This window comes from Theropithecus gelada, chromosome 16 (assembly GCF_003255815.1).
Source record: "Theropithecus gelada isolate Dixy chromosome 16, Tgel_1.0, whole genome shotgun sequence".
Taxonomy (NCBI): Eukaryota; Metazoa; Chordata; class Mammalia; order Primates; family Cercopithecidae; genus Theropithecus; species Theropithecus gelada.
Genome location: NC_037684.1, coordinates 64,628,148 through 64,644,282, shown reverse-complemented (window position 1 = coordinate 64,644,282; position 16,135 = coordinate 64,628,148). Strand labels below are relative to the sequence as shown.

Genomic DNA, 16,135 nt, shown 5'->3' with positions numbered 1-16,135 from the left:
TGAGAAAGAAGAGACGGACAGTTTATTCCACATCACTCAAGCTCAATCAAGTCAGGCAGAAAGCAGAGGAGTGCAAAGCTGGTCCAGCATCCTCCCTTTCTCATTCCTTGCAATGATGAGGACCAACCTATTCAAGGGCTGTGGGGAGGATGAGGAGACAGGGTCAGAGGAATGGACTGAACTTGGTGCCAGGAGCTCAGAAAAGGTTACAGGTGTGTATCCTTCCGCTCAGGATCCAGGACTCCCTCCTGGGTGATGGGGGTGTCTGTGATCATCTGTGCCCTTGGAGATTCTTCTGCTGAGCCGAAACTGCTGCTGCAGGACACAGTGCCACTGGGGTGGCACAGAATCAGACTCCAGAAACTTTTATGGTTGAAGTAGCAAAGGATCGCTGGGAAAGGACAGGGACAGGGGAGAGGAAAGTTGTGACTGGGAGGTAAAGTGACAAGCAGGGTGAGGCCAAAGGGAAGATAAGACCCTAAAAATCTAACCCTGGGGATCGCCAGCCTCTTCCCTCCACACTTTCCCTGACCTAACTTTCCCATGTCCCTTCCTTCCCCCAGGGCCCTCTGGCCACTCACCGCAGCTGACATATAGGATAAGCACCAGCCAACCAATGAAATAGCTCCATCCGATGGGGATGGATACATTCCTCTCCACCTCGAAGATCCAGATGTTAATGGGGAACAGCATGAGGGTGAAGAAGATGAAGGTCACTAGGAGACAGGAAGCAGAGGGTCTCGTTGTCATGCAAGAGTCCCACAGGAGGGTCTTCCTCATCTGCTGGGCTAGAGCCACAAACCACATCACCACGCACAGAGTGACTGGCCCCTGAGGTTCCAGGAGTCAACCCCTCCATTTCTACCTCTCTTGTGACCAGGAAATGATGTAACTCAATTCTCAGCTCTGTTCTCCCACCACCCACAAAACCCCCACACCACCCCCAAAGAAGAGGGAGAAGTGCCCAGGAAGATGTGGGTTAGGAAAACAAAGGACCTTTTCCAGAGCTAAGAGGCACCTTCACAGAAGCTCAAGATGGTCCCGACCAAGCCGACAATGGGCAATTTCTGAACAGCGGGCAGGTAGGGCAGGTGCAACCAGATGGTGAGGATGAGGCCCAGCCCCAGGGTCAGGTTGAAGCTTAACTTAGCCACCTTAAACATGGGCTGATTTGTCCACAGCTTAAAACTGTCTGGGGAAAATGACAAACAAAAAGATCAACTAAGGATTCACAAAAGACGAAACATAAAAATGAGCAAATACAAGAAAACGTACCACCGGGTGCGGTGACTCAGGCCTGTAATCCCAGCACGTTGGGAGGCCGAGGCAGGTGGGTCACAAGGTCAGGAGTTCAAGACCAGCCTGGCCAACATAGTGAAACCCCGTCTCTACTAAAAATACAAAAAGTAGCTGGGCATGGTGGTGTGTGCCTGTAGTCCCAGCTACTCAGGAGGCTGAGGCAGGAGAATCGCTTGAACCTGGGAGGCGGAGATTGCGGTGAGCCACTGCACTCCAGCCTGGTCAACAGAGCGAGACTCTGCCTACAAAAACAAACAAAAAAAAAGATAGAAAGAAAATGTACGGGCCCATTAATAACCAGAGAAATGCACATTTGAAGTAACACTGAAATATTGCTTTCACTTCTTTTTTTTTTTTTTTGAGACGGAGTCTCGCTGTGTCGCCCAGGCTGGAGTGCAGTGGCGCGATCTCGGCTCACTGCAAGCTCCGCCTCCCAGGTTCACGCCATTCTCCTGCCTCAGCCTCCCGAGTAGCTGGGACTACAGGCGCCCGCCACCACGCCCGGCTAATTTTTAGTATTTTTTTTTAGTAGAGACGGGATTTCACCATGTTAGCCAGGATGGTCTCGATCTCCTGACCTCGTGTTCCGCCCGCCTCGGTCTCCCAAAGTGCTGGGATTACAGGCATGAGCCACCGCGCCCAGCAGCTTTCACTTCTTAAATAAGCCAAGATCCTTGATATGGAGATTGTTTGATAATCTCAACCGCATGCAAATGAATACCTCAACAGAAAAGAAAATGGACAGAGGACTTAAACTGCAGTTCTCCAAAGAAGGAGTACAAATGTCTGATCAACATATGAAGCTCAACACAAAGAATTGCTAATTAAATGTGATTTGTGAAAAACCATCGAGGCCGAGCATGGTGGCTCACACCCGTAATCCCAGCACTTTGGGAAGCTGAGGTGGGAGGATCTCTTGAGCCTAAGGGTTTGAGACCAGCCTGGACAACATAGGGAGGCCCTGTCTCTTTGAAAATATACAACTGGAGCCGGGTATGGAGGCTCATGCCTGTAATCCTAGCCCTTTGGGAGGCTGAGGTGGGCGGGTCACTTGAGATCAGGTGTTCGAGACCAGCCTGGCCAACATGGTGAAACCCCATCTCTACTAAAAATACAAAAATGAGCGGGGCATGGTGGCACGTGCCTGTAATCCCAGCTACTGGGAGGCTGAGACAGGAGAATTGCTTGATCCGGGGAGGCCAAGTTTGCAGTGAGCTGAGATCGTACCACTGCACCCCAGCCTGGAGGACAGAGTAAGATTCCATCACACACACAATATATATATATATACACACACACACACACACACACACACACTTGGCTGGGCACGGTGGCTCACACCTGTAATGCCAGCACTTTGGGAGAGCAAGGTTGGCAGATCACAAGGTCAGGAGATCAAGACCATCCTGGCCAACATGGTGAAACCCCATCTCTACATACACATATATATATAAACTGTCAAATTAGCAAAGATCAAAATAAGATTGATAACACCTAGTATAGGAGAGTATATAGAGAAAAGAGGTCCTCTCACACACTCCTGGTGGGCAGCATTTGTGGTGAATGATCTGGCATAAAAGATCCAGAAAATCTACATTCTTTTACCATACAATGCTGCTTCTTGGAATTTATGTTAAGGAATAATCAGATATCTGCAGCAAAATCTGGGTACAAGAATCTTCTTTGCAGAGGTATTAATATGTCGGCCAAGCATGCTGGCTCATGCCTGTAATCCCAGTACTTTGAGAGGCTGAGGTGGGTGGATCACTTGAGGTCAGGAGTTTGAAACCAGCCTGGCCAACATGGTAAAAACCCTGTCTCTACTAAAAATACAAAAATTAGCCAGGTGTGGTGGCACCTGTGTGTAGTCTCGGCTACTGGGGAGGCTGAGGTGGGCGGATCGCTTGAGCCCAGGAGGCAGGGGTTGCAGTGAGCCGAGATCACGCCACTGCACTCCAACCTGGGCAACTGGGTGAGACTCTGTCTCAAAAAAAAAAAAAAAAAAAGTCCAATAAGCTCCTTGATTTACAAGAGATTTGTAAAATAAATTATACTATACCCACACATTGGGTTATTGTGTGTTCATTTAAAATGGTGATAGGTGATAGACTAGGCACAATGGTTCACAACGGTAATTCCAACACTTTGGGAGGTGGAGGCAGGAGGATCACTTGAGCCCAGGAGTTGGAGACCAGCCTGGGCAGCATCGGGAGACCCTGGTCTCTACAAATTAAAAAAAAAAAAAAAGTAGCCAGGCATGGTGGCATGCACCTGTGGTTCTAGCTACCCAGGAGCTTCGAGGTGGGAGGATCACTCGGGCCCAGAAGTTTGAGGCTGCAGTGCAATAAACTACAATCACACCGCTGCACACCATCCTGGGTGACAGAGTGAGACACTGTCTCAAAATAAAAATAAAAATAGATGCTTGTCTCTGAATAGAGTGTCTCTGGAAAGAAACAGAAGAAACTGGGGAGGGAGACTAGATACCAAGAGATAACAGACTCACTTCACTATACAATCCTTTGTATTATTTGAATATTCACTGTTTATACACTACCTAATCCTAATTAAATAAATTTTAAGAATCAGTGATATTCGGCTGGATGCGGGGGCTCACACCTGTAATCCCAGCACTTTGGGAGTCCGAGGCAGGCGAACCACCTGAGGTCAGAAGTTCAAGACCAGCCTGGTCAACATGGTGAAACCCCATCTCTACTAAAAATACAAAAATTAGCTGGACGTGGTGGCGGGGGCCTGTAATCCCAGCTACTTGAGAGGCTGAGGCCGGAGAATCACTTAAACCTGGGAGGCAGAAGTTGCAGTGACCTGAGACCGCCACTGCATTCCAGCCTGGGCAACAGAGCAAGATTCTGTCTCAAAAACAAAAATTAATAAATTAAAATAAATTAAATTAAATTAAACAAATAAATAAATAAATAAAAATAAAAAGCCTGGCTGTCTTTGAGTAGCTCCATAGAGCAAGGCACCTACATGAGTTTCAGAGCCAGACACCCCTGAGTTGCAATTCCAAACCTGCCATTATTAGGTTGATCCATATGAAATGGCTCCTTTTGTAGGTGAAAAAGCAGTCAAATATTAGCATGTCATTTGGTTCAATCTACTAGCTTTATGACCCTGAGCAAGGTACTTAATCTCTCTGAGTCCCAATTTTCTCATCTCTAAAATAGGGATAATTATCTCTATCCTTAGGGTTGACTGAGGACTAAATCGAACAAATGAAGGAAGTGTACAATAAAGGATAGCTTTTGTTTCCCCAAATTTATTATAATAAGGACATAATACTTTCATAATTTATTATATGAATACTTTCATATTCATATAATAAGGATATAATGCTTTCAGAAAATAAGAGCTGTGTGTTTTTTTTCATGCTAAGGAAAGTGAAAAAATTGAAATAAGGGTCAAAAGCTCTCGTTATCCCCAGGAGCTGAGAAAGAACTCCAAATTCCTGAGGGGTGAGGGAACAGCATAACCAGAGACTAACAAGAATAAGATCCAGGTGTGGTGGCCAGGGCCTGCAGTCTGAGATTCTCAGGAAGTTAAAGCAGGAGGATCCCTTGAGCCCAGAAGTTGGAAGCTGCAGTGAGCTATGATTGCACCACTGCACTCCAGCCTGGGTGACAGAGTGAGACCTTTTCTCTAAAAAAATCGGTGAAACAAACAAAAAAAAAAACAAGGATAGGCCGGGCGCGGTGGCTCAAGCCTGTAATCCCAGCACTTTGGGAGGCCGAGGCGGGTGGATCACAAGGTCAGGAGATCGAGACTATCCTGGCTAACATGGTGAAACCCCGTCTCTACTAAAAATACAAAAAACTAGCCGGGCGCGGTAGCGGGCGCCTGTAGTCCCAGCTACTTGGGAGGCTGAGGCGGGAGAATGGCGTGAACCCGGGGGGCGGAGCTTGCAGTGAGCCGAGATCGCGCCACTGCACTCCAGCCTGGGAGACACAGTGAGACTCCGTCTCAAAAAAAAAAAAAAAAAAAACAAGGATAAGGAAGGAAGCAGCTGCAAGAATTCAGGGAAGGAAGGAACATAGAAACCAGGCGTGGAAACAGGAAAATGATCCAGAAAAGCAAGGCCTGAGGCAGAAGGAAAGGAGAGCGTGTGGGATCAGGGCCTGAGAAGAGACATTGCAAGGAGTCCTCTCAAAGCTCTGGGTACACAAGACTAAGGAAACCCCCATCTCACTGGGGCTCTTCTCCCTGGTAAATTAGGCGATTAATGAGTGAGTCTCTTGTGCTAAGGGTCCATGCCCCTCACAACTTTTTTTTTTTTTTTTTTTTTTTTTTGAGACGGAGTTTTGCTCTTGTTACCCAGGCTGGAGTGCAGTGGTGCGGTCTCGGCTCACTGTGACTTCCGCCTGCCGGGTTCAAGCGATTCTCCTGCCTCAGTCTCCAGAGTAGCTGGGATTACAGGCATGTGCCACCATGCCTGGCTAATTTTTTGTATTTTTAGTAGAGATGAGGTTTCACTGTGTTAGCCAGGATGGACTCGATCTACCCACCTCAGGTGATCCGCCTGCCTTGGCCTCCCAAAGTGCTGGGATTACAGGCATGAGCCACAGCGCCCGGCCTGATTTTTTTTTTTTTTTTTTTTTAGAGACAGGTATCTCACTAGGTTGCCCAGGCTGGACTCAAACTCCTGGGCCCAAGCAATCCTCCCACCTCAGCCTCCTGGATAGCTGAGACCACAGGTGTACGGCACCATGACCAACTCTCTCATAGCATTCTTAGAAGCACAGATTTGGCTCTGGGTTTTATCAAAAGCAGTGACATTTTCCTTTGCACCAATCAAATCTATTTAGCCAGGCTACAGGACGAGAAATGATCGTTGGAGGTCTCAGTGCCAATGGAACTATCTTGCAGGCCAAAAAGTAAAGATGACCAGGGAGAGGGAACAAGAATACATCCAGGGTGCAGATAGAGAGGCCAAGACTGGGCTGGGATTGGGGCTGGAGGGGCTCACCTTTCCCATTCTCTAAGTCAGAACAGCCCCTGGATTTGCAGAAGTGCAGGAGCCCCATAGACATAATGTGGGCTGATGTGTGGATTCTGTTGCTGACATCTACGGGCCAGCGCTGGTAGAAGCGGCTCCTAGAGAGGTACAGCCATTTCTTGGAGAAGGCCATGACCAACAGTAGGATAAAGGCAACCAGGCTGAGCTCAGAAGCCAACACCTGGGCCATCCAGTGGAAACTGTGTATAACTCTCCATTGAAAGGGAAGCAGAGAGTTCCGGCGCTGGCTCAAGGACCCATCATGTCCCAGCTCACCTCTGCCCCATCCTGCCTCCCCACTCTTCGTTTCCTTTTCAGGTCTCTGATGTTGGTCTCTTTCTCCTTCTGACCTAGGGAACTCATTCCCAGGGTCCTCTGCATCCATCTTGAACACCACTTCTCCCCCTGTCTCCCTCTTCCCTCACCAGCCTCAATTGTCTCTTCTCATCTTTCAGATCTTTTCATCAGCTGCCACCATGCAGCCTGGGGTCTGAGAAAGAATGAGGAAGTCTAATAAGAGACCTTAATCTAATAAAAGACTCTTGATCCAAGAGAAGGCCCCAACCCATTCAGCAGGCCAGGTCCCCTAACTGCCACGGAATTTTCCTGGGGCACAGTGAGATGGGGGAGGAGAACCAAGACTTCAGCCTTTTTTTTTTTTTTTTTTTTTTTTAAAGAGAGACAGAGTCTCCCTCTATTGCCCAGGCTGGGGGCTGGGGTTCCGTGACACAACTTTGGCTCACTGCAACCTTGAACTTCTGGGTTCAAGTGATCCTCCCACCTCAGCCTCCTGAGTAGCTGGGACTACAGGATTGTGCCACCATGCCTGGCTAATTTTTTTTTTTTCTTCTTCTTTTTTTTTTTGAGATGGAGTCTCGCTCTGTCGCCCAGGCTGGAGTGCAGTGGCGCAATCTCGGCTCACTGCCAGCTCCGCCTCCTGGGTTCACGCCATTCTCCTGCCTCAGCCTCCCGAGTAGCTGGGACTACAGGCGCCCGTCACCACGCCCGGCTAATTTTTTGTATTTTTAGTAGAGACGGGGTTTCACTGTGTTAGCCAGGATGGTCTTGATCTCCCGACCTCGTTATCCACCCACCTTGGCCTCCCAAAGTGCTGGGATTACAGGTGTGAGCCACCACGCCCGGCCACTAATTTTTCAATTGTTTGTAGAGATGGGGTCTTGATGTGTTACCCAGTCTGATCTCAAACTCCTGGCCTCTGCCAGGCACAGTGGCTCACATCTCTAATACCAGCACTTTGGGTGGCCAAGGTGGGTGGATCACCTGAGGTCGGGAGTTCGAGACCATCCTGACCAACATGGAGAAACCCCGTCTCTACTAAAAATACACAATTAGCTGGGCGTGGTGGCGTGTGCCTGCAATCCCAGCTACTCGGGAGGCTGAGGCAGGAGAATTGCTTGAACCCAGGAGGCGGAGGTTGCGGTGAACCGAGATCGCGCCATTGCTCTCCAGCCTGGGCAATAAGAGTGAAACTTAGTCTCAAAAAAAAAAAAAAAAAAATCCTGCCCTCATGAGATCTTCCCCACTTGGCCTCCCAAAGCATTGGGATTACAGGCGTGAGCCACCTCACCTGGCCCATGGCTCCAGCTCTAACTCTTTCTGGAAATCCTGTTTCTCAGGCCACAGCTCAGAACTGTGGATCTGACGCCTCCCTCCAGCTTCTGCCCCCCTTTACATGCGAGCAATGGTCTGGGAGAGGCCCTCCTGTGGTTTGCGTATGGTTAATTTGTCCTCACCAAACCTCACGTTGAAATGTGCTCCCCAGTGTGGTGGTGGTGGGAGGTGAGAGGGCTGAGTGGGTGGTGTTCGGGTCATGGGGGCAGATGCCTTGTGAAGGGATTAACGCCTTCCCTGAGACCTCACTCTATTAGCTCCCCACAATAGCTGGTTGTTAAAAAGAACTTGGAACTGTTACCAAGCAAAAGGGCTCACTGCCCGATGTGCATAGAAGCCAATACTAGGGCACTAGGTTTTGAGAAAAGAAAAGCTTTATTGTGAGTTGACCCACAGGGATATGGGAATCCAGCTCAAATCTGCTCCCTTTGCTGGCCTTAAGGCAGTCCTTCCATGAGAAAAGGTTTAGGGGGTGGATTCTGGGACTAGCGGATGATTGGTGGAAAGAAAGGAGAAGTCTAGAAAGTCCTTGACCATGTCCAGTTATCTCTGCAAGCTTCTTCATGGGCTGCATGTGCAAATTTGGTGGCGTTAGTATGAAACATCAGGTGGAAATTCGGGCTGCGACATCAGCAAGCTCGTTCTGTGCAGATTGCAGTCAGCTATACGGGTTCCCACGGATTTCAGCCAGTTCTGTTGTAAGCAAAGGGAGTTTCAGGATTTCAGCAAGCTGTTTCTTGGCTACCATCCTGTAAACTCGAAAATGTCCGTTAATCACTGGTTATTTAACTCTTTGGGGCACAGTTTCAGCTCCTCCCTTACCTTGTGATCTCTGCGCAAGCCAGCTCCCCTTCGCCCTCCACCATAAGTGGAAGCAGCCTGGCATCCTCAACAGACACCCAATCTTGAGCTTTCTGGCCATCAGAATTGTGAGCCAATTAGCCCTTTTTTCTTTATGAATTATTCAACCTCAAGTATTCTGTTATAGCAACACAAAATGGACTAGGACAGTTCCCTTTTCTCTTTCTATTTCCTCTGCCCTAACCCCAACCACAAATGCTCACTGATGGAGCAGGGGGAGGGAGGAGGAGCTTGTCCCCAGGAAAAGATCCTCCCTCCATTGTTCTTTGGAAATGTCTTGCAAAGATGTCATCGAGCTTCCCACTGCTTTCCCCAACCCTTCACCTCCCTCCCAGCTCTGCTCACTCCTAGTCAATCATCACCAATTCCTTCCCTCTTCTTTTGACTTTCCTTTTTCCTTTCTTTATTTCTCAGCACCAGAAAGAGGAGGATGTAGGATGAGAATGGGTCGTGGGGATGTCATGCCTTCTGAGAAGATTATTATAATTATTTTTATTGATGATTGATTGATTGAAACGGTCTTCCTTCATCACCCAGGCCAGAGGGAGTCTCTGTCTCAAAAAAAAAAAAAAAAAGAACATAGCTTTTGGGGTCCAACAGGCAAAGCTATGAAAAATGGGTCTTCCCCCCTCTTTTTTTATTTTTGAGATGAGATCGCTCTTGTTGTCCAGGCTAGAGTGCAGTGGCAGCATCTTGGTCAGCTAAGTGCAACCTCCACCTCCTGGGTTCAAGTGATTCTCCTGCCTCAGCGTCCCAAGTAGCTGGGATTACAGGCATGCACCACCATGCCCGCCTAATTTTTTGTATTTTGTAGAGACAGGACTTCACCAAGTTGGTTAGGCCAGTCTCAAACTCCTGACCTCAGGTGATCCACCCGTTTCAGCCTCCCAAAATCTTGGGATTACAGGCATGTGCCACCACACGCGGCCGGGTCTTCCTCTTAATAGCCCTGTGAACCTGGATGTCATATAGTTTCCATATGCCTCAGTTTACTTATCTGTAACACAGGAACGATATTTTTCTCATAGACTTGGTAGGAGTGCTGAATGAGATAATGATCAAAAAGCACTCACTACTTCATAGTAAATTCCCGGCAACTGGTAATTATATTGTTAAATTATCATTTTAATTATTCTTACAGTCTTTCACTAGCAAACAGGGAAGGAGCAAAAACGTAGAAGATAATTCCTGGCAAGCATCCTTGCCAGTCAGTGGCATCTGCAAATCCTGGAACAGATTAACTCTCCTTGTAAGCAAAAGCAGAATGAACTATGAATCCTGATGTCACCTGTGCAGTGGGACCTCAGGAATGGTTGGAAGTTGAAATTCAAAGCCTGTGAGGGCGCTTCCTCTGGCTCTGGTCTCTGCCCCTCCCTGGGCATCTTTCTCTGTCTCTGCAGACCAGCCTCTTCCTCTGCTCTGGCCCACATGGTAGGAAACGTGACCCTCACACTCCAAGCTGTGTAGCAGACACCTCCAGCTGCTGGAGGGGAGACCTCTCAGTCCCAAGTCCAAGCATTCTCTGGCGTTACCAGGGACGAGTGCCATCCTTAGAACAAGCAGTCACAGTTGGGGCACTGGGTCAGAAGACAGAATCTTTTTTTTTTTTTTTTTGAGACGGAGTCTCGCTCTGTCCCCCAGACTGGAGTGCAGTGGCCGGATCTCAGCTCACTGCAAGCTCCACCTCCCAGGTTCACACCATTCTCCTGCCTCAGCCTCCCAAGTAGCTGGGACTACAGGCGCCTGCACTAATTTTTTGTATTTTTAGTAGAGACGGGATTTCACCGTGTTAGCCAGGATGGTCTCGATCTCCTGACCTCGTGATCCACCCACCTCGGCCTCCCAAAGTGCTGGGATTACAGGCGTGAGCCACTGCGCCGGGTCAGAAGACAAATCTTGAAGATGGGAGAAGCGGACAGCACTGGGAGAGGGGGTGGTGGGCCTGCTGGGAATGTCATTTACACAGAGCCAGCGTCATCAGGATTGGGCTTCCTCTCTCGAATCCTGTTTAGTTTTTAAGTTTTTCCTGGAGTTTCTTTTTTTTTTTTTTTTTTGAGACGAAGTCTCGCTCTGTCGCCCAGTCTGGAGTGCAGTGGTGTGATCTCGGCTCACTGCAACCTCTGCCTCCCGGGTTCAAGTGATTCTCCTGCCTGAGCCTCCCAAGTAGCTGGGATTACAGGTGCCTGCCACTATGCCCAGCTAATTTTTTGTATTTTTAGTAGAGACAGAGTTTCACCTTGTTGGCCAGGTGGGTCTCAAACTCCTGACCTTGTGATTCACCCGCCTCGGCCTCCCAAAGTGCTGGGATTACAGGCGTAAGCCACTGCACCCGGCTTTTTCCTTGAGTTTCTAAGGGTCTTTAATAATAAGCATTTCTCACAGCAACACACAACATGGAAGAATCTTGGAAATAGAAGTTTCCTGAAAAATGTAACCCCCAGAAGACTACACAGTACATGTGATGCCATTTTTATAGAGCCCATAACCAAGTTCAACAAACAAAGCATTGTTTAAGCTTATGTAAGCTTATGATTGCTTGGTAGTTTTTTGTTTTTTGTTTTTTGGTTTTGTTTATACTTTAAGTTCTAGGGTACATGTGCACAACGTGCAGGTTTGTTACATATGTACGCATGTGCCACGTTGGTGTGCTGCACCCATTAACTCGTCATTTACATTAGGTATATCTCCTAATACTATCCCTCCCCCCTCCCCCCTCCCCACAATAGGCCCCGATGTGTGATATTCCCCTTCCTGTGTCCAAGTGACCTCATTGTTCAATTCCCACCTGTGAGTGAGAACATGCGGTATTTGGTTTTCTGTTCTTGCAATAGTTTGCTGAGAATGATGGTTTCCAGCTGCATCCATGTCCCTACAAAGGACACGAACTCATCCTTTTTTATGGCTGTGTAGTATTCCATGGTGTATATGTGCCACAGTTTCTTCATCCAGTCTGTCACTGATGGACATTTGGGTTGATTCCAAGTCTTTGCTATTGTGAATAGTGCCACAATAAACATACGTGTGCATGTATCTTTATAGCAGCATGATTTATAATCCTTTGGGTATATACCTAGTAATGGGATGGCTGGGTCAAATGGTATTTCTAGTTCTAGATCCTTGAGGAATCACCACACTGTTTTCCACATGGTTGAACTAGTTTACAGTCCCACCAACAGTGTAAAAGTGTTCCTATTTCTCCACATCCTCTCCAGCACCTGTTGTTTCCTGACTTTTTAATGATCGCCATTCTAATTGGTGTGAGATGGTATCTCATTGTGGTTTTGATTTGCATTTCTCTGATGGCGAGTTGATGATGAGCATTTTTTCATGTGTCTATTGGGTGTATAAATGTCTTCTTTTGAGAAGTGTCTGTTCATATCCTTTGCCCACTTTTTGATGGGGTTGTTTGTTTTTTTCTTGTAAATTTGGTTGAGTTCTTTGCAGGTTCTGGATATTAGCCCTTTGTCAGAAGAGTAGATTGCAAAAATTTTCTCCCATTCTGTAGGTTGCCTGTTCACTCTGATGGTAGTTTCTTTTGCTGTGCAGAAGCTCTTTAGTTTAATTAGATCCCATTTGTTGCATGGTAGTTTTTTAAAAGCAGTGGCACAGTGAACACAAAATGTCATATGATGGTTACTTCTCAAGAAGGTAGAGGAATGGGATGAGGAGTGTTACACAGGCACATACACATTACTAGTAAGAGTCTAGCTCCTGGGTTGGGTGATAGATGTATGGATATTATTATTATTATTATTTTTTTTTTGAGACAAATCTCACTTTGTCACCTAGGCTGGAGTGTAGCCGAACTCCTAGGCTCAAGCCATCCTCCCACTTCGGCCTCCCGAGTAGCTGGGACTACGGGTGTGGTGATGCACCTGGGCTCAAGCGATCTTCCCGCCTTGGCCTCCCAAAGTGCTAGGATTACAGGCACAAGCTACTGTGCCTAGCCAGGTATTTATTATATTATAATCATTTATAACTAACATAGATTTCATATCATCTTGTGAATGTATCAAACATTGCTTTTCAGAAGGTAATTACAAATAGTTCAAGAAAGGAAATGTAATCTAAATGATTACTAGTTCTGCAACAAAAGATATTTATATAGTCACAATGTATAAGGTAAACACTGTTCATTGCCTTTCAACTTTTAGAATCAACAGATGGACAAAGCAAGGAAGACTTAATTATAGCCACAAACGTAAACGTAACTGTCATCAGCCTTGATGTTGCACAAGCAAAAGCCTAGAATAGGTAAACTGAAAGGTGGAAGGAGGAGAAGAGAACTGAAGGGAAGCTGTCCGCTAATAACACAGAGAGAATTGACAGAGAAATTCCCTAGCTTCCTTGCTCCTAGGTTGGGATATCTCTAACCCATGTCCTACATCAGGAGCAGACAAACTTTTTCTGTAAAAAAAAATCCAGATAATAGGCCGGGCACGGTGGCTCACACCTGTAATCCCAATGCTTTGGGAGGCTGAGGTGGGCAGATCACGAAGTCAGGAGTTTGAGACCAGCTCAGCCAACATGGTGAAACCCTGTCTCTACTAAAAACACACACGCACCAAAAAAAAAAAAAAAAACAGCCAGCGTGGTGACTCATGCCTGTAATCCCAGCTACTCAGGAGACTGAGGCAGGAGAATTGCTTGAACCCAGGAGGCAGAGGTTGCAGTGAGCAAAGATCGCATCACTGCACTCCAGCCTGGGAGTCAGAGTGAGACTCTCTCAAAAACAAACCAAAAAAAAAGTTAAAAATAAATAAGTAAATACTTGAGGCTTTGTGAGCCATACAGTCTCTATCACAACTATTCCACTTGGCTATTATCCTGTGAAAGGATAATATACAAACACTGCCCTTCAACCTGGGTAACAGAACAAGACTTGGTAAAAAAAAAACAAGCCGTAGTCTGGAGACAGCCCAGGTTCCGCTGTAGAAGTTGAACAAGCCAAAGGTTCACTTTCCCAACTATTGATCTAATTACGTAACCTGGGATCAACCGAACAGACACAATGTCCCTGGACTTAAACTTGGGAGCCAGTGACACAAAGCAGGGACAGAGAAGAGTCTATTTTACAGTGGTGACAGCAGCCGGGCCAGGAGTCGCACTGTCAGCGGTATAAGCAGCAGCATCTGTTGTGGGCATTCCTGGCACAGTGGGCTTTGTTGTCATGCTGACCAGGACACCCAGTGACGGGGGGTGAAGGTCGTGTGAATCTACCGTGCATGCTTGACAGACCAGTTCTGTGGAGTGCTTTTGGTGGTAGCTTGGGCTGTGTTACCTCCCACACTCCTGCCTGTTTTATAGGCTTGATCCTCCAGCTTTCCTGGAGACTCGGTGACTATCCAATATCCTGTCCGCAAACTCCATTTTCTACAAACATCATCAAAGTCGTATTCTGCTGCTTATAATCCAGACTGATCCATTTTTCCTTTTGGGAAGTGCTCCTCCATCCTCATTTTAATAATATGTGTTAGGAAGAAGCATTTATTTCCCATTCATATTTCCAGGTAGATAGGTGAAAACCCCTAACTTCTTTCCCTATTTCTTCTTCATTCCTCCTCCAAAGAAGATGGAGCACCTTATCTGATTGGTGAATGCAGCAGTCAGGATAGGCAAGGTTATGCTGTGGTAACAAGCAACTGCAAAATCTCAGTTGCTTAAAACAGCAAAGATTTCTTTGTTGCTCAAACTCCATGTCACTGTTTGTTGTCTCAGGGCTCCTCTCCATGTCATCCTCATTCCGGAGCATAGGATAATGAAGCAGGTACCACCTGGACCACTAACTGTTACCATGTCAAATGGAAAAAGAGTTTGTGCAGCCAATCAAGCACAGGCTCTTAAAGCTCCCAGCTAGAGGTGATACACGTCACAACTAATGACACGTAACTGGTTAAAGTAGTCACATGCCTGCACTTTACTCAAAGAGGGACACCATCATGTTCCCAGAAGAAGAAATGCAGCTATTTCATTAATTGTACAAATAATTAACACAGTGGATTTGGGATGAAGGGACGTGTGGTGGTTCAGCTTCATCTGGGTTCTCTTTTGACAACCTGTTCACCTGAGACGGGCATGTGTTCCTGTCTGCTCTTGGTCACACAGTAAAAGCTCCCCAGGACTAGGCGATCAAGGGTGAATTTTTTTTTTTTCCCGAGATGGAGTTTTGCTCTATTGCCCAGGTTGGAGGGCAATGGGGTGATCTCGGCTCACCACAACCTCTACCTCCCGAGTTCAAGAGATTATCCTGCCTCAGCCTCCCGAGTAGCTGAGATTACAGGCATGCGCCACCACGTCCAGCTAATTTTGTACTTTTAGTAGAGATGGGGGGTTCTCCATGTTGGTCAGGCTGGTCTCGAACTCCTGACCTCCCGCCTCGGCCTCCCAAAGTGCTGGGATTGCAGGCGGGAGTCACGGCACCCAGCAAAAGTGAATTATTAAAAAGCCAATTTAACCAGAAAAAATAAAGCCACATTTACAAACATCTTTACCAGTAATAATGGTACTATGTGATCTACATATGCTTGTCTCCTATTGGTTGATGCCTGAAAACTCATCACTGTGGTTCCAGTGGGGACTGCAAAGTGGTGAACACGTGACCCAAACTCAAAATGATTGACCCAAGGCCAGGCGCACAGTGGCTCACACCTGTAATCTCAGCACTTTAGTAGGCCAAGGCGGGCAGATCACCTGAGGTCAGGAGTTCGAGACCAGCCTGACCAACATGGTAAAACCCCATCTCCACTAAAAATACAAAAATTAGCTGGGCATGGTGGCACACGCCTGTCCTCCCAGCTACTTGGGAGGATGAGGCAGAAGAATCGCTTGAACCCAAGAGGCAGAGGTTGCAGTGAGCTGAGATTTCACCACTGCACTCCAGCCTGGGCAACAGAGCGAGATCCATCTCAAAAAAAAAAAAAAAAAAAATGATTGACCCAAGCTAGATCCTTCTAGACTTATTCCCTGGAACTTTGTAATTGAAGTCAAGTGCAAAGTCAGTGGTGAAACTATGAGGCTGAACTCTAAGTCTATGAGAAATTCCTTTCATTCTGGGGTAATCCCCACTCCTCTGCCCACTGACCCCACCCCACCCTGCTGATTCTCAAAGTATTATTTCAGAATCTACATTCAAATAATACTTTGAATATTATATTCGAAGTATTAGAGTCACTTAACTAATACTTTGTGAAACCCACATATATGTATGTGTGATTGTATCTGTGTGTATGTGTATGCACATATATAATGATATGTAGATGCATATATAAACACACATATATATGTTATCCATGAACCATAAATAAGTACTACTACACTAATAGCTTTAAA

General features: G+C 46.8%; 1 protein-coding gene across 2 annotated transcripts; it reads right to left on the bottom strand.

Annotated features, from left to right (window-relative positions):
* Nucleotides 1–6,910, bottom strand: ODF4 (outer dense fiber of sperm tails 4). 2 transcript variants are annotated; one of them, XM_025363128.1, is made up of 3 exons: nt 6,590–6,910; nt 582–716; nt 1–391 (listed from the first exon to the last, which is right to left on the bottom strand). In XM_025363128.1, exons 1-3 carry the CDS (start codon nt 6,696–6,698, stop codon nt 207–209), a joined length of 429 nt encoding a protein of 142 aa, XP_025218913.1. In that variant the 5' UTR covers nt 6,699–6,910; the 3' UTR covers nt 1–206. The 2 variants fall into 2 exon arrangements, with proteins under 2 accessions (XP_025218913.1, XP_025218912.1); XM_025363127.1 differs by having other exon boundaries at nt 6,284–6,902.
* Between the last annotated feature and the right edge of the window lie 9,225 nt (nt 6,911–16,135).